This window comes from Copadichromis virginalis, linkage group LG17 (genome assembly GCF_057382275.1).
Source record: "Copadichromis virginalis isolate Kocher_CV1m ecotype Utaka linkage group LG17, C_Virginalis_male_GT1.1, whole genome shotgun sequence".
NCBI lineage: Eukaryota > Metazoa > Chordata > Actinopteri > Cichliformes > Cichlidae > Copadichromis > Copadichromis virginalis.
This window is the reverse complement of record NC_140634.1, coordinates 34,608,217-34,630,940: the sequence shown is the minus strand read 5'-3', so window position 1 is coordinate 34,630,940 and position 22,724 is coordinate 34,608,217. Positions and strand designations below refer to the sequence as shown.

At 42.9% G+C, this 22,724-nt stretch overlaps 1 protein-coding gene across 3 annotated transcripts in view; it reads left to right on the top strand.

Moving 5' to 3' along the window:
- Window positions 1–283: 283 nt before the first annotated feature.
- Window positions 284–22,724, top strand: part of strip2 (striatin interacting protein 2) — a 30,617-nt gene continuing 8,176 nt past the window's right edge. The window contains exons 1-16 of one of the 3 annotated variants that reach the window (XM_085435831.1): window positions 284–463; window positions 4,912–4,981; window positions 9,434–9,508; window positions 11,301–11,435; window positions 11,668–11,788; window positions 13,060–13,128; window positions 13,814–13,920; window positions 14,040–14,167; window positions 15,281–15,469; window positions 15,832–15,882; window positions 19,037–19,269; window positions 19,911–19,976; window positions 20,065–20,128; window positions 20,411–20,482; window positions 21,632–21,706; window positions 22,019–22,116. In XM_085435831.1, the coding sequence (XP_085291957.1) occupies window positions 443–463; window positions 4,912–4,981; window positions 9,434–9,508; window positions 11,301–11,435; window positions 11,668–11,788; window positions 13,060–13,128; window positions 13,814–13,920; window positions 14,040–14,167; window positions 15,281–15,469; window positions 15,832–15,882; window positions 19,037–19,269; window positions 19,911–19,976; window positions 20,065–20,128; window positions 20,411–20,482; window positions 21,632–21,706; window positions 22,019–22,116 (1,574 nt within the window). In that variant the 5' untranslated portion in view covers window positions 284–442. Of the gene's footprint in view, window positions 554–4,911; window positions 4,982–9,433; window positions 9,509–11,300; window positions 11,436–11,667; window positions 11,789–13,059; window positions 13,129–13,813; window positions 13,921–14,039; window positions 14,168–15,280; window positions 15,470–15,831; window positions 15,883–19,036; window positions 19,270–19,910; window positions 19,977–20,064; window positions 20,129–20,410; window positions 20,483–21,631; window positions 21,707–22,018; window positions 22,117–22,724 lie in introns of all 3 variants that reach the window. The other 2 variants (XM_085435829.1, XM_085435830.1) reach the window with 2 other exon arrangements.

The window sequence follows — 22,724 nt, the reverse complement described above, 5'->3', positions numbered from 1 at the left end:
AGGGGAAAGTGACAGGAGGTGAAATGACAAATGAAGATGCACACACGTGAAGTGATCTGCGACAGTGACATCACGGCTGACGGCAGACTGTGTGGCAGCTCAGCAAAGGGGATGCAGCAGTTATTTTTATAAGATGTAGGTGCTTCTAATACTTTGAGCCATTCAACCTCCACTTTAGTACACTGACATCGTTTTGGTTCCATGTGTCAGCTGATGCGACTCTATTTAACTCCGCCCTCTCGGTTCGAGCAGGGACAGCGAATCAAACATATCGGGAGGGGGGGGGGGGAGTCGCAACAGCAGCAGAAGGAGGAGGAGGAGATCCTCAACTTGGCTCTCCGGAGTCGGTCCCCCCCTCCTGACGCGGTGCAGTCTTGAGCTGTCCACCGGATCGGTATGCACTATCCGCGGAGGAGGAAGTGAGCCGAGCCGACCGTGAAAGATGCAGACGGAGGACATGGAGGTACCTATCATTAATAACCTTAACGATAACGGCGACAGACAGAGGCCGAAAGGGAAAGATGTGTTCAAGGATCAGCAGAAGGAGTCAGAGGTAAATTCAAGTACAGCACAGCGGGCTCCCACAGCTCCTGGTACAGGAGCGCACTGGACGGCTGTGTGTGCGTACGTGTGTGTATGTGTGTGTTGTTGCTGGGAAGCTTTCAGATCAGCTGAATGTCCTTTCCATGCAGCCAGTCGTCTTTGCTCCAGAGCATGCATGCGGGCAGACGGCGAGGTGTTATTTTGGCAGCGGCTCCTATAAATAACCCAGCGGTAATCCTACAGCGGTGCTCAGCGTGGGGGACTGCAGGTGGTGAAATGTGACTGCTGCTCCCAGGACCACCGAACGTAACTGCATATCATATTTATGTCCTCGTGGTGTCCTTATGGCATCTGGAGTGCATCCTCCATTTAATCAATCAGAGAATCGGATCGGTTTTTGGCAGTCCGCCTGCTCCTCAGATGAGCATTTATTGGTTTTATTTGGTATCTTTGTGAAAGGAGGGATTTGGTTTAGTACGCTTTCTTGGAAACTGAAATAAAAGTGGCTGCCAGACAATAAAACATGTGCAAATTTAAAATCTTTGAGGTTTGAACTACAGTATGAGTGATATACTGGTGGCACAATAATAAGCCGATGCTGGCCTGTTATAAATTTAGAATTGTTTGGGGCGCGTCAGAGACCTAATTTGGATGCTACAGTCCCACTAAATGTACAGTTGTTTCCAGTCCCATACATATCACCAGCAGGTGCCCTCCTCTGCCTTCTAGCTAGCTCTGGAGGCTGTTATCGTCTATTGTAAACTGATAAAAACAGAGAGGCACAAATGATGAAAATATGTAGTCAGCGTAAACGTTGTGAGTTAGAAAGTTTAAATTTGTAATGCGTTTTATATAAATGAGATTGTATTTTAACTCAAAGTGAATCAAGAAATTATCTCCCTACCGTAGACGCTTATGGGAGTCACCTTCTGTAATATGGACCTGTAAGCTGTAATCTCCTCCGCTATTTCTAAACTTGACTGGCGAGGCTTGTTGTTAAGGCTCCCTCAGTGCTCGGCAGCTATAATTCATCCTCCTCATGAAAAAATTACTAGATGATGGGCTTCATTGGTGGGGTTACTCGGTCCAGATACATAAGAGATGTTACTCAGAGTGCGTTGAAGCCGAAACCATTCAGAGTGCTTTGAAAGAGGACGCTGAATGTTTTTTGGGGGAACTAGAGCATATTCATCATACGGTCAATGGATAGGGGGTTGGGGGTGAATGAATGAGGTTCCCTGGCCTCTACAGTTGAACCAGGAATCTCAAACCTTACTCAGTCGTGTACGTGACTGTTTGTCTTTCTTGCTGGCTGGAGTGGTCATCGGTTGTCCATGTTGGCATATGTTGGTAGGAGAGGGGGCGTTCAGCCTTGACACTGCGCCCGGTGTTTGCACGCTGATGCGGTGTAGAGCGTGCAAACACAGGAGCCGTGCCAGTTCAGTTTGGAGCCGGGGCAATTTTGGTTATCAGCTGGTGGCAAAGAGAAGAGGAATGGTAAACGAGAGTGAATGGGGGAAAAATGAAGGAGTGGAAGAGAGAGACTGGGTAATTGTAAGGAGAAATGTAAGAGTAGCAGCAGACGAAGAAGAGAGAGGAGAGGCATGAGAATTAAAGAGAAACATAAAGAGACGTGTCATTTCAGTTTGGGCAGAGGAGTTAACTTCAGTTTCAGGGATGCCAATGGAGGACTGAGGGACTAAGAGACTCAGTAATATAATCTATTTAAGTAATTTATCAAGGCTAATTAAGCCTAAGTGAAAGTGTTAAAGGCCTTGAAAACAAGTCGCCTCAATCACTTTTACTTTCAGGAGTGGGCTCTTGCATGGTCACACAATTTTCAGTGTAAGCTAAACAGTTTGGGTTGTTCTTGAATTTTTGTATAGTCTTCTGCATAAAACTAATCGACTAAGAAAACTAGTAATCCTTGGAATTTTATGCATTGTTTAATTATTAATGATGAATAATGTTAATAAAGGATGGTTTTGTAATAGCTGTAATATTATAGTAGCTACTAATCAGATGAAGTTCACTTGATAAAAGTTGCCTGACAAAATTGTTTGTTCTGAAACATGTGTTTGTAATGCATGAAGTTAAAGAGAAGACCAAAAATAAGAACAAGTCCAAAGTAGGAATGTCACACTATCAGAAATGTTGTTATTGGTACTGGTACCAGCATTACTTACCTTAAAGCTATAAGTTAGATTTAGAGCCTAATAGACATGGGAGTTTTAAGACGAATACCATGCCGATAATTGACGAAAATTCGATATTTCGGCCAATGTTTTTTTTCTGCTTTCAGACACAAAAAACATAAACATACTTCTCTAATATTTGTTATGTGCATTTATTTATAAGTCTTTGGATTCTTTAATTATCTTGGACCTTAAAAAACAATGATTTCATTGTCAAAGATTACTCCTTTACCTTCCAAACATATGTTTGAAATAGGGAAGCTGCCCCCTGGTGGAAAAAATGTGCAACAGCAACACTCAAAACATGGTTTAAAGGCATTTCTCCCATCTATTCTTTACTTTTGGCCGAGCTCTAGTTAGGGTCTTGTGATGACACTAATTTCTGTCCTCTGCTCTCCTGGGCTTTCTGTTGTGTATGTTTTATCATGTGGGCTTGTCTGTGTGTAAAGCCCTTTCTCACATACACTAACCAGAGTGTGGTAATGTGAAGACATTAATACTCAAGGTGTAGATGACTCTGTAAATTACCGTGAGTGCCGTAATTCCTCCCCGGCAAGTGTTAATCCGTCTAAAATGACGATATGGCTCGTTTTCATAACTGTCCCTGGAAAATAAAACCCTTACCACTGTCACCAACATCCCCCTAGCTTTGGTTCACCCGCCCCCTTCAAAAACAGACAGCCAAGGATAAACACTGCAGAGCCTCCCTTCTGCTGCTTTAAGGGTCACGATAAGCATTTTCCTTCAATCATTCTGACTCCCAAGTGGTTTTCATTTCCTGGTTTACAAGTGCAGTAATGACATCAAATTGTGTTGCTCAGGCTCTCGGTCATAAACAAACTGCCATCTGATGTCCTGCATATTCTACTTCCTGCTGACTTGGTTGCAGCAGGTATTTATAGGAGACATGGCAGCACACAGTTATTTAACCAGGATGCCTGACTCAGAGAGCAGATCCTTATTTACAGTCCTGGACCGGTCCCCAGGGCGGTTTGCACAGGGTTAAACACGGCTCACACCCTTAGCCTGAAGCTAAGTGCTGCCAGGAGCGTTTCTTAATTCTCATTAGCATAACATGAATCTTTTATAATCCCTGTAGAGAAATTTCGCTTCACGTTATTATCAAGCACAACCCTTTCACCACTTTGTTCCTACCCTTACAAGGTTTTAAAAGCCTCTCTGTATGGCTGCATGCTACTTATTGTGCAGTGTGTCTTGGTGCAAGTTAGTAAGGTGTCATTATGTGTACTGTGCATCCTGTTTCCCTGCAAATGAATTTGTTTCAAAAGGACAGTGACTGCAGGCCTTTCTGCGAGCTTATCTGCCCATCTCCCTCTGTTGTGTGCGTGCGATTACATGCTTACCCTCCCAACTTTGGTTTTACTTGTTTAGATGTTGAGAAAGGCTTCATAAAATGCATTCATAATTTATTAGGTCATTAAGCTAGCTAGACAAAAGAGTCTGAGGCTGCTGGGAGTGTTGTTAGTTTGGCGAGATCTCGGACAAAGTTACATTTTTCAGTTGTCTTGCCCTAAGGTTACGCTCTAAATATGACTGTGTGTGTGCGCGGGTGCGTGGATGACATACTGTTCACACGCTCACAGATTCTGAGTGTTGCGATTGCGTGAAACATAGAAAATGTGTGCAGCCTGTCTCGTGGGTATTTGTAAATCACAGGGTGAGGCTAATGTCAGAGCTTAGAGAGACCTTTTCCTGGACACAGTGGATAATCTGCTTTGATATGGGGGTGGGGGCATGTTGACTCCTGTGCCTTCTCTTTCCTCTTGTTCTGGTGCTGGCTAGGGAAAGCCTTCTCTGACTGTTCAATTAGGCTGATTAAAGCAGTAGCTGTGTGCGTCCATAGAGAGCACCTGTAACCATGAGTGAGTGGCTCTGCGTAAGAGGATCTCAGAGGAAAGATGTAAATGACTAATCAGCACTGCCTGAAAAAACAGCCACCAGTAAAAAGCCATGGTGTGTGTGTGTGTGTGTGGGTGATGTGTGTATGGATGTGACTGCAAACCGAGTACATAGTAATTGTAGGTGTTGGGATATGTAAATATCCCACAGTATGTTTTTTGCATCTATTTCAATGTCTGTGGGCGTTTGGGGAAACTGTGATTAACTGAATTCAGCTACATTATGTGTGCTAATGTGTGTTTTGCTCTTGCAGAGCTCCATGGAGTCTCCAAACCTGGAGTTTGAGTACGGAGACACGGACACACTGACTGCAGAGCTCTCTGGTAAGACCACAGACCGTCATCCGTTGGCTTTGGACTTTGTATTCGAAGCCTCAGAATTACCATTTTGACCACCGCCGTATTTGAATGACAGGTGCGAAGTTTCACCCATCAAAAATGGAGCACAGCCATCTGGATGGTCAGTACCACACAGTGGGCCATATTACTCGTCAAACGATTCCAATAAAATTACTTTAACAGCCACCAAAAGCGAAAACACGATGCAGGTGCAGATCAGCGACTCGATTGACAATCTGTGTTGGGACACCTGTCAGTCGAAAAGCTGCCAGAGCAGACTTACAGTCATGTGAAAAAGGAACATTTTCACAGGGCTCGATGCAGTGCTGTGCATCTAGTCTGTGCATAATAAATATTCTCCATTGGGGAGGAATTTTGGCTCACTCTTCTTTACACCGTTGCTTCTGTTGATTAAGAGTCACTGACGTTCATTTATACAAAGCTCTCTTAGGGTCCCACTGCAGCATTTCAGTCGAATTGAGGTTTTGACTGGGCCACTGCAGTCATTCTTTGATTCTTTTCTTTTCTTTTTCAGCCTTTCCCTTTGTAGATTTGCTGGATTGTTTTGGAACATTATCCTGCTGTATCTCTCAGTTTTAGCCAAGCTTTAGCTGTCAGACAGATAGCCTCACATTTGACTCAGATATGGACTCAAATGTGAAGGCCATTTGAGTACAGTTATGTTTAGAATACAAGTTTGAGATGATCTGAGCTTTGTGACATGGCGCAGAACATCAGAACATGGCTAAACAATATTGGAGTAGGCTTTCACATTTAAAAGATACTTTGTCGGTACTAAGAGATCCAAGATATGCCAAGAAAATATCCCCCAATTTTTAAGCCCAAACCAACCTATACAGAGGACTTTGCGGTTGATCTGTCTGCAAGGTACCCAGGTCCTGTGGCTGCAAAACAAACCCAAATCATCACCCCTTCACCACCATGCTTTATAGTTGGTATCAGATGTTTACCCTAATATGCTGCGTGTGCTTTCCATCAAACATGGTGCTGTGTCTATTACAGTCAAATGTCACCTCAAACACTTTATGTTGTAAGGCAAACACCCTACAATGATACAGAGAAAACCCCAGCCGTGAGACAACCCCCTCTGAGTAAGTACTTTGGTGACAGTGGGAAGGTAAAACTCCTTTTTAACAGGAAGAAACTTACAGCAGAACCAGGATCAGGGAGGGGCAGCTGTCAGCTGTAACCGGTTTGTTCAGATGCAACTTTGCAAATCTAGTGTTGAATAGCAGGACCTGGCTGCTTCTTTTTCTCCTAATTCTTATGGAAGCAGTGAGTGTGGACTGTATAGACTGCTGTGAAAACTTTCTCATGACTGCAGATCAAAGATCTATGTCTGCTTGTTATGCATGACAGAGCTCTTCGCCCACAGAATTCCTACGGTGACACCCCTGTTTCTACTTAGCATAGGAACGAGAATGTGCCATTGATTTGAAAAATAAATCAAACATCCACATTCCTCAGGATCCTTTCAGCTGTTTTATGTTACACATGCAAACAAAGAGAGTCGGCGAGAACAGCGATGAAGGCGCAGAACAAAAATCTTTTGGTGCGTGCTGGTATTTTTTTTTTTTTTTTTTTTGCCACGCACAGAAAAAATGACTAACACTAATCATTAACACTGATTATTCATTCAGAACCGCAGCATCTGTGTAAGGTGGTAACAGCCTGTACTTGACTTGGAGCTTGGTTAATAATGTTCCTTTCAGGGCCGAGTACAAAAAGATTATTTAGAGAGCATATTATTTATTTTCTCCGATCCGGCTGGTGTGCTGAGAGAAACGTTGAATAAGTGTGTCGATTTGAAGTCAGAATGATGGTCCACCTGGTAGATGGCAAACGGCAGCTGATTTGCCAAAAAGGTTAGTCACACACAAACGGGCAAGACAGTCACCGCGGCTTTCTGCCGACAGCTCCTCGGGGTAAGGGAATGACGACTGCTCCGAGAACAGGAGGAGACGCGTGACTGTGTGACGGATCTTTAGACTGCGCATGAAACAAACCAAGGAGGACAGCTGCTCAAAGCATCAGAGCATATAATAAACATCATACGGTTACAATAATGTGAATGTGAAGGGGATGCATACATACAAACCTGAATTTTCATTATTATATTATAACTTATGGCAGAAAATAATTCATCTCCTTAATTATATGCAGCATTTACAGTTTGTCATGTGCATGTGTGCTTTTTGTGTTGTGCGTAGTGGGCTGCAAAGTCGTCCTATTTCATTCTCCTGCTGGTCTTGATGTAGGTGTCTTATTATAAGTGTCGCTATAATATTGAAAGGCCCTTAAGCTCTGTAAAAATCTGGGATTTCCGAGTTAAATTTGTTGTTTTTCGCTGTAGATGGAGGTCTATCTGTGTCTTGACCTCACCCGTCGAGCGTGGGCGGACGGATATTTTGCCAATTCATAATCTCTTTGGCTTTTAGTAGATTGCGGAATACGTTTTCTTTGCACTGCATTGTTATTTGGGTTATTTTAATCGGTGTTTGCACAGCACTGTTGTTGTGAGGCTTAGCTCTTGGTTTTGCAGGGCTTTGGAATGAAGGTTGTTTAGAGAGATAGATGCAGAGTGATTTTAAGAAAAAATCAGAATTTTTGCATGCTTGTTAGTGGATCTGCATTCTTATTTACATGCATACAGCTGTGGTTACAGAGTATGTGCTACTTTATTAGTTACACCTTGCCAGTACTGAGTTGGACCCCTTTTATCCTTCAGAATGGACTTAATTCTTAGTGGCATCAATTCAACAAGATGTTGCACTTTCACCACCACATCCTCACTGTGCTCTTTTCTATTGAGTGACATTTAAATGCCCACACCGCCATCACCACAAGCCTGAACCATTGACATAAGGCATGATGGATCCTATCAGATTGTTCATGACAAATTTTGACTCTACATCCAAATATCGTAGTAGAATTTGAGTGTTTTTTCAGTCTTCTGTTGTCCAATATTGTTGAGCCTATGGTAATTTTAGTGTCTTCTTAGATGAAAGGAGTGACACCTGGTATGGTCTCCTGCTGTAGCTCATCTGCTTCAAGGTTCCATGTGTTCAGAGATGCTCTTCTGCATACTTTGTATTGATTGATTATCTGAGTCACTGTTGCTTTCCTATCAGTTCAAAACAGTCTGACATTCCTCCTCTGACCTCTTGCATCAACAATGCATTTTCTTCCAGAGAACAGCCGCTCACTGGATATTTTCTCTTTTTCAAGCCAATCTCTGTAAACCCTAGAGATGGTTGTGTGTGAAAATCCCATTAGATCAGCAGTTTCTGAAATACTCAGACCAGCTCATCATCCACATTCAAAGTCACTTAAATCACCTTTCTTCCCCGTTCTGATGCTCAGATTGTACATCCACAGTCATCCAGGCTGTGTGTAATTCATTAAGTTGCTGCCCTGTGATTGACTGATGTTTGGTGTTTGGTGGTGGGTCTACCTTGGGACTAACAGATTCCTACCACGTAAAAGTGCAGTGTCTGTTGGACTCTCATTCAGATCCATCCCTAGCTCTTTACAAACCTGTCAGACGCACGTCTCTGGGTGTGACTGTACTGGTCTATAATGGAGGGACATCTTATCATCACGTTTATTTATATGTACATTATATGAAGCCGGAAATGAATTCAGACTTATGATAAACACGTCTTCAATTAATTCTTTGTCTCCAATGTTAACAGTAAATACATTTATTTCGTTAGAGCTTATACAAGTCTGCAGACTCAAAAAACTTCTGAAAATCAGTAAAATGTGAATTTCTTTTTTATCAAGGAAATCTAGGACTCTTGGGATACTACGGAATAATTCATCTGGACAACTGCTGACTGAAATACCACAGCATGGTTTGATTTATCCAAGCCTTTTGGAGCAGATGCTACAAAAACATCCCAATTGCATTACAATATTGAACAGCTTCAACACTGCACAATGCAGTTTGGGGAGTGCTGGATTTGAGCATTTCATTTTTAGCCCTTAACTTTAAAAGCCTGACGGGGTACTGTCGTCAGTTCACCGGGCCGGCAGCATGGACGCACCCAAGTTTGTGAATGTGATAACTTAAGAGCAAGTTGACGTAGGAGCTTCAAGTTGATACCATAGGTATATCTACTAAAGATCTCGGGCGAGTTTGAATCTCGGTGAGCTCAACCTTAAAGTCAAGGTCAGAGGTCAGGTTTTCTCAAAATCTTTTGATTCGAGAACAAGGCGCTGTAGGATTTCGAATTCTCTGCTAGGAGGCTCATCTTTCTTCTGATGTATTCTTTTCATTCTCTTACTCTTGGGGAATTATTAGCGGGTTTAAATTGCTTCTCAAGCTCTAGAATTAACTGGAAATTGGTTTTCCATTACTGAGTGGGTTATAGTATTTATTTCATCCCTGATTGTATCCTGTTGTGTCCACAGAGCTCTACAGTTACACAGAAGAGCCAGAGTTTGCCCTCAACAGAGACTACTTCGAGGAGGACTTCAGAAGCCATGGTAATGTGTGCGTGTGTGTGTGTGTGTGTGTGTGTGTGTGTGTGTCCCTTCAAGTTCCAGAATTACAAAATTGCACTTGCACACTAAAGGCTGTAAAAGCGACGTGTTCAATGAGCTGCTGTGGTTTACAACCTGACCGGTGAGGTGAGGCGAGGCGAGGGTGAGCAGACACATCAAAGCTCTGCTCTTTTAAGCTGTTCAAAGAATTGATATCCCTACAGATTGAAGGGGCCACCCTTAAAGCATGTGATTAACGTTTGGTTGTCGAGAACAAAGTGGCTTTTCCAGTCTGTACGTCGGCGTTATTATCAGCCTGACAGGATCGAGCTTTAATACGGTGTTGCTTTATCTGCTTTTGTGTGGAAAATTGCATTAAATTACGTTTTTCCTGTTGAGCAAGAAGAAAAACTTTCTTCTTGATTTATTTTATTGTGACAAAGTCGGGTTTTCTGTATTGAGGGAGGTATTATTTTTAGGTTTAGGGCGTTACATCAAGTCCTGCAGAGACGGTGTCGAGGCGCCCTTTGTAGACGGTTTGAATCAGAAGTGAGTGGTCCTCGCCGTCTGTCACTTTCCCTCCATGCTGTGTGATGATGAATAGCAGAATTAGATGAGAGCTTCACTGTTTTATGGAGGAACAGAGGACAGAGCTGCCTGTTTGCATCACTGTCTTTCCATTAGTGTTTATATGTGCGGTTTCCTGTTTGACTCGTCCTTTTTGTGGACGTGTTAGTGTAGCATGTGAGAGCTCATCAATGTTTTATGCTGCTACCCTCCCAGTCACTCTCATGAATTACAGTTATTATCAAGGCACGTCTAATTGATGGTCTTTGCTGTTTAAAAAAAACATTTTTTGTGATGTGTGCTGAAATTAGAACGTTTTTTGTGTGTTTTCCTTGCACAAGTGAGATGTGTTAAGTTGAAAGAGATCAGTGAGGATGCTTTACTCCTTAATGCTTATCACTGCCTGTCTAATCAACTGAAGAGTCTAAGAGTAGAAGATGGGAGGAAATAAATCCCATAGTCCTTGCTAGAGACTGAGACATTTCTGCAGTGCTGCTGTTTTTGTAGTTGTTTGAGGTGCACTCAGACTTAGTTTTTGCTAGTCTTAAAAATAGTGTTTTTTTAAAGCATACATCAGGTTTCTCCTCATTGCTTTCCGCTATCTCCAAAGCTAATGCAGTGAGCCACAACATACAAGTCTGCCAAAATATCTGAATATAATGGATTCCCAGATGGCAGAACTAACAGCTACTTTTGCAGTTAGCTTAATTAATTGCATGCACGGCACAGTGCAGTAAAATTAAAGCTGGAAATTTGCACTTTAATCACATCTTAATTGTTTGATATGTAATCCACTGTGATGAAGAAAACTCCTAACGAGAACAGGAAATGATAAGTACCTCGTTTGTGCAACAGCCAATGAGAATCCTGGGTTTACGACATCCATGTTACTATAGGAAACGGCTTTAGTGCAGCACGTAGCAACTGCATCATTCCTTGACCGTAGCAAACCAAGGTACGAGGACTGTGTCATTATTATAAAATTATTTATTCTTGTTATTTTGAAAAATTAACTTCCCTGTAGATTCAGATTGTTTTCAAGTTTCTTTTCCTCACTTTTTCCTCCACTTATTCCTCCACTCGCATTAAAAAATGCTGCAAAGTGCATCAAAACTTTGAAAAAGTCGACACAGATACACTCGGAGTTCTCTAAGGCACAGAAAAAAAATACAAATTAAATTTATCTGACTGCAACCTTGAACCTTTTGTTTCTGTGTCCTTTCTGCAGCTCGAGGCAGGCGGTGGATCGAGCTGACGGTGGAGGAGCAGAGGGCGTATGTAATGAGGCTGCTGGACGCGCTGGAGGTGACGGACAGGGACAAGAGGCTGAAGGTGGCCAGGGCCATCCTCTACCTGGCTCAGGGTGTGTGGGCTGCACAAAATACAAGCCTTTTTCACAGCAGACATTTAGGTTTTAGAGGAAACGCACATGTCTTGCTGTTAATATTAACCATGGCTAAGTCTTCAACAAGGTCGTGACAGTGAGCCAGAATGCACAGCACCTGAAATAGAATGATTTCATTATTTACACCGGTCACTGCTATTCTGCCATCATTTGCTTCGAATAGTCATCACTTCTCGCCTTGTTTCTCCAGGAGTGTTTGATGAGTGTGACACAGAGGTGGATGTCCTGCACTGGTCCAGGCACAACATTTTCCTGCTGTACGACATGGGCATCTTCACAGCACTGCTGGAGCTGCTTAGCATGGAGATAGAGTGAGTAAGACACCCTGGTTATAAATGTAACATTGTTCTTTATGCAGTGCTGCAGGGATGTTTCCAGGCTGGGGTGCGAAGCGCTCCTGGGGGAGTAGATGCTCCATCGCCCTCCTCGCCCTTCTTGTGGATCGCCTCAGCTGCAATGCCCGTTCGGGTCCCCTTCGCTGGGGCGCCCCCGGCGGGTTGACTTAGAATGAGTGCAGACTGTTTAATTAAAACAAAATTATCAAAAAGAATAGAACAATTATAGAAAACTGAGGTACAAACCTCTGTCCTATCGCAGATTTATTATAAGAAAAGTGGAGATTCAAACAAGCTTTTTATGGGCTGGCATAGAAGCATGCTGCTGCCATCCCATGTCCCCTTGTAGACATGCCCCTGCAGTGCAGTGAAAAAGTTTCTTTTTTGTTATATTTCTTACTCTTACATGTTTCAGATCATCAATTTTTAACATTAGACAAATATAAACTAGTAAATACAAAATGCAGTTTTGTAAATGATGATATCATTAATTGAGTGAAAATGCCAACCTCGTCTTGTGTGAAAAAGTAATTGCCTTGTAAACACAAATACAAGTTCACGTCTTAGTCTAACTCAGAATAAGTAAGGGAGAGAGGGGCTAGCATTCCCTGGGGATCAGAGAGAAAACAGAGAGAGAGAGAGAGAAGTGAGGAATATGCAGAGGCTGATGAAGATGGTCAGCCAGGCAGAGATGAAGCTGAAGCTGAACAGACAGATGGCTGTGATCTAATCATAAATCCAGTCCATCATTTGATGATGTGGTCAGTTAAAGATGACTAATGTATGCAAACTTGCCACTTTAGTTACATGGTCATATACAAATGTAATGATACTGGGAGCGCATTGTAACTGGATACATAGCACTACACCTCTGTTCTTCATTACTTCAGAGAGGCAGAGACACATAAAAGGCTGCTGAGGAGAGACTATAGGTAGCGCGCCGCCTGTGATCAACAGACCCCTTCACTGGGAACGTGGCGTGACAAAGGCTCCTTCAAGCCAGCTTTGTTGCTGCTGGTGTCAGCCTCAGTTGGGCTTCAGTGCTGCTTTGTTGTTACATAAGCTGCTGCGAGGCATCTTCAAGTTGCATAGAGCTGCAGAGCAGGGCGGTTTCAGCAAGACGAGCAGGAAAAACATGATGAAGTGTTAATCATACAGGTACAGGTAGTCTCACCTGCGATGTATTCAGAGACTGGCTTGCCACGTTCAGATAATCCACTAAAATCATGTAGCGTTTGTTCCCGCAGCAACAGCCAGGCGTGCAGCAGTGCGGTGAGGAAGCCTGCCATCTCTCTTGCAGACAGCACAGAGCTCAGGTAAGCAGCATAAAACCGATTCAACTTCCTGTCTGCTTCAGATCAGGAGGCCAATAAATACCGTTTAAAAATAACCAAAATGCTTAACTTGATGCCATCTGGCCTAATCTGCAAAATGTAATTGTATTCGCTGACTGTTGTCCTCACATTCATTTTCACTCTACTTCTGCCTAATGAAATTGATTTTTTTTAACACAACAGGCCTTACACACAAACACATGAAATCATACGATTCACACACATACAGTAGCGCCGTCTGTGCGTTCCCTAGATGAACACTTACAAATAATTACAAGCTAGACGAGTGGATTTGCCCTTAATTACTGCCGCAGAACCGAAAGCCATTATAGTCCTTTTGAACCGAGCGAGAAGCTTTGTTGAGCGAACAAAGCATTTAATGTGCAAAACACCACCTGTATTGCATCAGATAATTACGAGGGAATGGCTGCATTATCCAGCCAGAGCTCGGAGATTATTTTTTCCTAAATGCGCGAGCAATTTGCAAAACCAAGCGCTACTTGCTTATAATTTCCTCTGTTATATCAATGATTCTTGTACTTATAGGCCATTTAGGGCCATTGTATCTGGTCAGGGCAGCAGTTAAATGCATGCCACACACAGACAAATGCACACATAACCTCAATGTGTCCATGATGAGTTCTTTGGATGTTTCTTTTTCTCGCAGAGTCTTACTGAGCATCATGTACTTGATGGTGGAAACCATTAGAGTGCAAACAGAAGACGACCGACCTGAGTGGATAGCAGCCAGAGAGACCTTCAAGAATGAGCTCGGTGTGTGCGTGTGTGTTTATTCAGTATTTTGAAGTTGCATGAGTATATCTTTTCATTGGCTTTCATGCTGCATGTCATTTTATTCCATTTAAAAACATTGCCTTTGACCCCCCCTCCAGCTTCTCCTCTTTACAACGGAGAGCCCTTTGCTCTACTGCTTTTCACCATGGTGACCAAGTTCTGCAGCATGAACGCGCCACACTTCCCCATGAAGAAAGTACTACTGCTGCTGTGGAAAACAATACTGGTCAGTGTGTTACAGTCATGGTTGTTGCATGTAATGCAAATAAATCTATTTCTGTCCATGTCTGCATTTTTGTTTTGCTTTTTTTTTTTTTTTTTTTTTTTAATAAAACAAGTTTCACAAACACTCAGCGCCCACTTCATTATTTAGACCTTGCTGGTACCTGGTTGGGCCTTATTTTGCTTTCTTAGCTGTGTTAATAGTTGGTGGCATAGATTCAACAAGGTGCTGGAAATATTCCCCAGAGATTTTGGTCCATATTGACATGATGGCATCGCACAGTCGCTGTAAATTTGCTACTCTGTTGCATTGACATCTGGTTTTATGCTGCTGGAAGCAGCAGTCAGAGGATGGGTACACTGTGGCCATAAAGGCATGACAAGGTCAAAAACAGTACTGTCTTGTAGGCTGTGACGTTTAAATGATACAAAATTGCCACTGCGGGGCCCAAAGTGTGCCAAGAAAGTGTCCACAGTATTACACCAGCAGCAGCCAGAACGGTTGATACAAGGCAGGATGGATTCATGCTTTTATGTTGTTTACACCAGATTCTGACCCTGGCGTCATCAAGGCATTTTCTCCCAGAGAACTGCCAATCATTGGATAGTTTCCTTTTTTTTAATACCATTGTCAGATGGCTATGATGTGGAAAATCTGAAATATACACAGCCCATCTGACACTAACACCATGCCAGGTTGAGCCACTTGGATTGTCTTTCCTCACCATTCTGGTGCTCAGTTTGAACTCCAGCAGGTCGTGATGACCACGTCTACATGACTAAATACACTGAGTTGCTGCCATGTGATTGGTTGATTGGGGGGGAAGTCAAACAGGCTAATATTGCCCCATGATGGGAAGGTCGGGGGTTCGAATCCACTGAACGGCTACCCTGAGCAAGGTACCGTCCCTGCACACTGCTCCCTGGGCGCTGTACTGGTGGCTGCCCACTGGGTGAATGGGTTAAATGCAGAAGAGTTATTTCCCTATGGGGACTAACACATACACATTATTGTTTACAAAATTAATTCCGCTGTTAATAGACATTACTTAAACTTAGTTGCTAATGTTTTATAACAAATGAATCATTGTTTACCTGGGTCTTTTCTGTCTTTCAGTTTACTTTGGGAGGTTTTGAGGAGCTCCAGGAGATGAAGGTGCGACACCGGGAGCGTCTCAACCTGCCCCCACTGCCAGAGGACAGCATCAAGGTGGTCAGGGCCATGAGAGCGGCCTCGCCCCCGGCCTCCGCCATGGAGCTCATCGAACAGCAACAGCAGCAGAAGAGAGGCCGCCGCAGCCGCAGGGTACTAGCCCTCAAGCACACACGGATCTCACACTGAAGCTAAATCCATTTAGACAACGTTTAGGTGACAGTGTCACTTTAGTGTATATTGCTGGCATGCTGTTATTAATACAAACTAATGTAATGTTGATCAGTTTCATCTATCTACCCTAGTAGACTCTCACTCTCTAACTCTTTGCTGGGTCACCTTTTTCCAAAAGTTCCAACATCATCAGTTCCCTGCTGTAAGTCAGTGACCACAGATGATCTTGGTGCTCGGACAGCTTTGAGAATCCCAGCCTCTCTATTTTTTTTAATACTACAAAGTTTGACTGGACAGGCTTCCTCTTTAATTGCCCCTCTTCCTTCCTTGTGTCCCCACAGAGTGCCTTTGTTGATAGCTTGGAAGGAGACAGTCCTTTTCCCAAGAAGCAGGTCTTTACCCACAAGTTCCCTCTTATTCTCCTGCATTTTCTTTCTGCACTGAGCTAGACTTTTTGCACTCCTCTCCCACATCCCTGCAACCCGCCCCGTGCAAAATCTCCTCTCTCTGCCACTTTGGCTTCCTTTTTCTCCTTCTACCTGCGTTTACTTTTCTCCTCTACGTGTCCTAACTGTTGCCATTTAAAACTCATCCAGTCCCGACCGGATGCACTGCACTTGTCAGATAATTTACCTGATTTAAATTGGAGTTTGAAGTTATCCACTGGGCAAACTCTTTAGTGTTTGAATAGATAATGGATTGGCAAAATTCTGATGTTATAGATGGTTTTGGTGCAGCCTTACATTCTGCCTAATTTCTAATACTCCATTTAATTGTTTCCAGCTTCATGCACATGTGTGTATTTCTTTTGCTTTCCTTTAAGTCTCCTGTTATTTTAATCATTTTTGCATGCTTCTGTTTTAATCCTCCAAGTGTCCCTCATTCCCTTCCCCTGCTTTGCTTTTCCATTTTGTCTTCTCCCCTCTTTTATTTGTGCTCATATTCCACTATTTTCCCCTCTTTTCGTTACTCTTTCTTCCTCCTCTTCCTCCTGGGGCGGCAGGGTTTGAGGGACAGGGCTGACTTGCTGGCTGTAATCACTGACGCTGGAGCAGTCCCATAAAGAAAGCTCACTTCAGACATCAACAGTAGGAGCATCTCCCTTGTAGTTTTCATCACATTGCTACTGGGTTTGGTCTCAAAAATCACCTTGCACCGTAGAGTGTGGACTAGGGGTCAATGTCTTTAAAATGCATTCATTGAGGAGGTGAATTGAGATCACCGCTACTGTAGTTTTACTTCTGCAGGTGCTGTATTGTAGGTTTCAGTTGACCTCTCTCGTAAATGGATGGCATTAAAAGCAGTTGCCCCCTAACCCTGGTAGAAAAAACCACTAGCTTTACCTCCCACATAGCAGAGAATGGCTTTTCCATAGAGAATGGCTCACGACACAGTCTCACCTTCTCCTCTCCCTCTTCCCACTCCCTCGCTCCCACCATACACTCACTATTAGTGCTCACTTAGCATTAGCGCTACCACTGATACACCAATACTGTACATCAACTCCAGTAGCTCAACTAATGCCCCGAACGCTGACTCATGCCTGATGCTTGCACTCTTACCACAATCATTCATTGTAGAAGTAGAAAACAAAGATGCTTTGTGTGTGTGTGTGTGTGTGTGTGTGTGTGTGTGTGTGCGTGTGCGTGTGTGTGTGTGTGTGTGTGTGTGTTTGGCACTTAAGAGTTCAATATGAACACTGTCTTTTTGAGACTGCCGCTTGCGTTTTTACCCGTTTCTTCAGTGCAGATGTGTGGTGTGTGGTAAGTTTAATCAGACATGCTGCTTGTGGTGTTGTGGAAGTCTTTCTTCAATATATCACATTTGTTTCACAGGTTTTTGACAGGACACAGTAACCTAAGAGAGTTAAAAGAACATTTCAAGAAATCTGTTGCTTCAGTTTTTTATGCGGAATATCTGTTACCTTAGCATAAAGACTTAAAGCGTAATAAACATGTGTCTATGTAGGTTTCCAGCCATCCAGCTTATTTCAGTCTCACGCACTTGAGGTGAAGGCAACTGGACTTCATGTAGCAGGGGACTTTATCAAAGAGTGTTTGGTGGCTAAAATGGGACAAACTGCCTGTGCCTGACCGGCCTCAGTGAGGTTAAAGGAAAAATAGGATGCAGAAGTAAATAATAATGCAAAGGGCCGAATGCCTCCAGGTCTGGTGTAGCATGACGTGCAATTAAACAGCTAACCCAACTCTAAGCTAATGTTAAAAAACAAATAAATATCCTCCTATAAGGTTTTTTATAGACTTTTTATTATTATTAAACATACCTTAGCTCTAAACCTCAATAATTTGCTTTAGGGGTGCTGGTTGACAGCTTAAATATCAATGACCAAAAAGCCCAAAGAAACAGTTAGCTTAGCTTTGCGTATTAGTATAGTATCAGTATTTGATAGTATTTTGATAAAACAAACATAGTTCCCTCCAAACGTCAAAAAGACTGCTATTACTGCTTCTAATGTGTGTTAATTAGTGAGCTTTAAAGGTGTTTGCAGATGCTATAACACTACATTTAATATGGAATGATGTCAATTACTTTCGTTTAGCTTCAAGGGGAAGCTGCCTCTTTCTATTTAAAGGTTAAGAGGAAGGCTATCACTGCCTCAAAATAATGAAATTTGATATTAAGTGAGCAATAGAGGTGGAGATCCCTAAAGCTAGCCTCCTGTATACAGCTTCATATTTAAGTCACACACATACACATCCACCCACACAGGTGTATTCATTCCTGTGTAATTAGACCACTTCACAGGTCTGTGTGGGTGTGTGCAGATATATTGCGGTTTGTTTTGCTGTTAAGAAGCTGTGCACATTTGTCATTCTCATTATTGTAACTGTGACATGTAAATCTCAACATGTATTGACTTCAGCTTCACTTGGGTCGTAATTAGCCTCTGTGCTAAGGTGATATGATGCATAATAGTGGAGTCAATCTTCTCCTCTGCTATCCTTTAGCAGAGGAGAAGATGTATTTCCCATTGAGGTACACTTACACACTTTTTGAAGGCTGTGTGTTTTCAGTGTGACCAGTATGTGGTGCCTCACAAATACCTCCGTCAGCAGCTTTCTTTAATACTCCTCCTGCAGCAGGTTTGCTTCAGCTGTCCCTGAAGAGTCCTCACACTGAGACTGCATTGCTATAAATTATATACTATCGGTCCAACTACTAACCACATATGGAACGCTTGAGCTGAAAGTGTGTAGTTTTTAGTATGCGTGTGAATTTTTTGGCACTTTAAAACACATCGTCTTATGGAGTAAAAATGGTATCTGGTGCACTGCTTCCTGCAGTCTAGATAGAAGCACCTTAATTCCTTTTGCATGATTTTATATACATTTGCAGAGAAAAAGGTGCTTAAAGCTGATAAACTCACAGGTAAAGTTTATATGGTGGATTTTCAATCACTTCTTGGTTTTGCAGTGAAAACTGGAATTTATTATGTCTTAAAAATTTGGACGAGCTGCTAACTCCTTGGTTGCACAGTAGGTGCATATCTGACCTCCTTCCCCTCCTCTCCCCTCTGTCTCCCAGCCCCTGGTCAAGCAGGACAGCTTGGACACGTACAACGAGCGAGACCCCTTTAAGAACGACGACGCCCGGGACGAAGAGGAGGACCCTGAGGACACGGACAGTGGTATTGAGGGTGAGGTAGACCCTCTGGACCGCGACGTCATCATCCAACCGCCACCACCGCCACCTCCTCTAAGACCACCGACAGAGAGGGTCAACTTCCCCAAAGGTCTTCCTTGGGCCCCTAAAGTCAGGTTAATAAAAAAAATGTTGTTGCAATCTGTATTCCTAAAAGTCAGAAAGTTGTTCATGATATGACGTTTTATTCTACAAAGGTTCCAAAGGATTGGTTGGTTTGTTACCACGGTGACCACTGGGGTACAGGAAACTTCAGCTGGGACATGACGGGAAGGTGGTGTCTGTTTCCCACCCTGGTTTCGAGAAGTTAAAAGTAGATCTTAAACACAACCTCCTCCAGATTTCTCTCCTCGCCAACGTCCAACAATATGCTCTCCATCTGTGTATTTCAGACACAAGCCTGGGTGTCTCTGCAGGGGGCTGCTGTTGAATAATACATCTCAGAGAAGACAAACACGTTATAGCAGTGCATCAGTTAAAGCCTTTTCTTTAACTGAGCCGTGTCACTGGGCGCTCTCGTTACTGTGTGTTTTTTCTTTGGTCAGAGCGCTGCATCACACAATGGTGATTAGACTCTGATCAGTAGGAGGTTCTTAACCCTTCTCACAGAGAACAGCAGCAGCACACCGTGTGCCCAATGAGATTTGAGAAGGAGCTGATGCAGTACGCTGTGACCTTGTGTTGTGTGCGTTTATGTGGGTGTGTGCGCACATATTTGTGGCTTAAATCTCGCTTAAGTCTGCTCCTGTGTCTTCAGGGAGAAAGACATCGAGCACTTCCTCGAGACGAGTAGGAACAAGTTCATCGGTTTTACTCTGGGGAAGTAGGTGCTTCATCTAAGACTGTTAAATATCTGTATTCATTCAGTTTTTGCCGACTTCTTCATTCGAGTGCTGTTCGTTACTTTACAGTGACACAGAAACCCTGGTGGGCTTACCCAGACCCATCCATGAGAGTGTCAAGACTCTTAAACAGGTGAGTGTGGGAATTACTGTGGGATTATTTTCTATGTTTTTGACTTAGTAAGTCATTCTTACACAAATTCACATTTCTAGATGCCCTTATCCACTTCCTTGTGGATATAGTCTCCGTTAATCAATACTCCCACACTGTTGAATCCTCTTGAAATTGGCCTCCCACTGAAAAATCCATAACGTCTTCATAGAACAGACTGATATGCTTAATCACACAGCTCTGGGTGTCAGCCGACGATGCTAATTAACAATTATTCTCATATGTTTTTGTTTTTTTCTCCAGCATAAGTACATGTCCATTGCTGAAGTGCAGATCAAAAGGGAAGAGGAGCTGCAGCAGTGTCCACTGACTCTGGTCAGCAATCCTACCAGGCTTGTGTATAATATAGAGTGTATTACAGGGAGCAGGCACAACTGTAATGATTTCTCCAAGCACGCCTGATTTAAGACTTATTAGGCTTATGCACCAGACACAGTAACCTCACAAATACATTAAAAATGAAGAAAGTACCATTCCCATCAAGCCAAACTCTTTGCCAGCTATACATATTTAAGGTTTAGAACTGCATCTTGCACAGTTGGCATAAGCGGTCCTTCAGATCTCTGTCCACTGATCAGCTACAGCCGTAAACCACCTGCCTGATACCGTGCTGGTGCCACGGCAACATCTCTGCTCCAGTGTTGTTGGAGCCTCCGTGTATCCGACGTGTTCCAGTGACTGCCGCGGGCATTTACTTGACATATACAGTACATGAATCATAGGACCCCAGGCTTCCCAGCAGAAGGTTGCATCCTAAATGTCTGAGGTCCTCACCCAAACTCTGCGGGTGATAACAAACACCTGTGAATGTGATTCATGCTGCTAGTGTCCATGACCTTATCCCGTCAGTCACTACCCACAGCTTGTGACAGCAGGTGAACATAAATGAAAAATATATCTATATATACCGGAAATATATATATGCGTGATACTGCATAGATCTAATTCACATAACTGCAAAGTATTTAACCCCATGCTCAATGCTTATGTAGGTTATGTCGTGGTCTCTACAAAGATTCACTGCAGAAGTTTAAATCAGCCACAAGTCCACAGCATTGCAGTTTTTTGGAGCATCTCCAGGGCAGGTGAAGCCAGTAGGACCACACTGGCTGCAAGAAGGAATCATGTGATCCAGAGATCTGTTAATTCTTACCAATACAAAGACATTGTTTTGCCTTTGGACAGATGTTGTCAGCGCGGTAACATTAAAACTGTGTGAAATACAGTGGCTGATGTCAAACTTGAGCATGAACGTGAATATAGGTCTGGTTCAGCAACATTAACTCGATCGATTGGCTGTGATCACATCATGTGATTGGCTCTAATTTCCCCAATTCTGTCAGTGTTGAGCTTATATCTGCCTTTGTTCAGGTGTTTGAACTTAAATTTGGAAGAAAGATTCGAATGTTGCCCTATTGAGCACTCAGTGTTGACTTTCCACTGTATGCACGTGTTATCTCCCAGGGTGAAGAGGAAGTGGAGGACACAGCAGCAGAGATGCTGTACCTGGGAATGCTTCCCAACCTGTCACAGTATGTGGTGAGTGATTAATGATTAAATTCTCACCGGAGTTATTGACCTTTGTTTAATAAAACCAGCTCATTAAATCTTTAATAGTCTAACACAGAGTCTCAGTGGTTAGCAACTGTCTCTGTACTGGTTTCAATCATATTTCTGATAGCACTTCGTGCTTCTTTTTTTTAGCTAGCATTAAATTATTGCACATTATCTCATATGAAATGTGTTTTGTGGAGGACAAAAAAGCTTACAAGATTTTTAAGAGGGTACTGTAGAAACTTGAATGATTAGCCTGTTATTATTCCTCTATTTTTGTGTTCTTTTTTGCATCAGATTGCCCTCCTGAAGCTACTGCTCGCTGCAGCTCCGACCTCCAAAGCCAAAACGGACTCCATCAACATCCTGGCTGATGTGCTGCCTGAGGAGATGCCGTAAGTACTGCAGAAAGACTGCTGGGATCCTTGACTGTCTTTCTTTTCTTTCCCCTACCCGTGCTGCTGTTTTTTTTTTTCTTTATTTTGTCATGATGCTGTAAATATCTAGAGCCATATTTAGATGAGACAGTTTTGAAGAGTAAACACACTTTTGCTAATAATGCTCAGCGATAATTAAAAAAAGATGCAGTGTGGAATAAAAAGAAAGAAATTCTCTCGGGAGCATCTTTGCACTGCTGTTTATGTACGATTTATTTTTATTTTTGTCTAATTGCTTGGCAAGAAAAAAAACAGCCTGCTTTTCTTATGGATTTTCTTGGCTGTTAGCACTGGTGGAAATGCACTACTTGTGGGTTGTTCGTGGTCTGTAGGATGGCTCTGTTTTAGATTCGCTGACACGCCAATGAAAGGAGAGACAGTTTTCCTGATGCAAAAACACCCACTCAGAAAAAAGAAAGATGTCTGATATTTTCATGGCTGAAATCCATTTCTTTCTTTTTTTTTTTGTGAGCGTGTTTTGAAACTACGCACTCGCTCACCTGCCTGAGCTGGCAGCAGAACCATCAGAAGGCCATACAGGGTGCCTGGGTTCAAGTCTGCCCCAG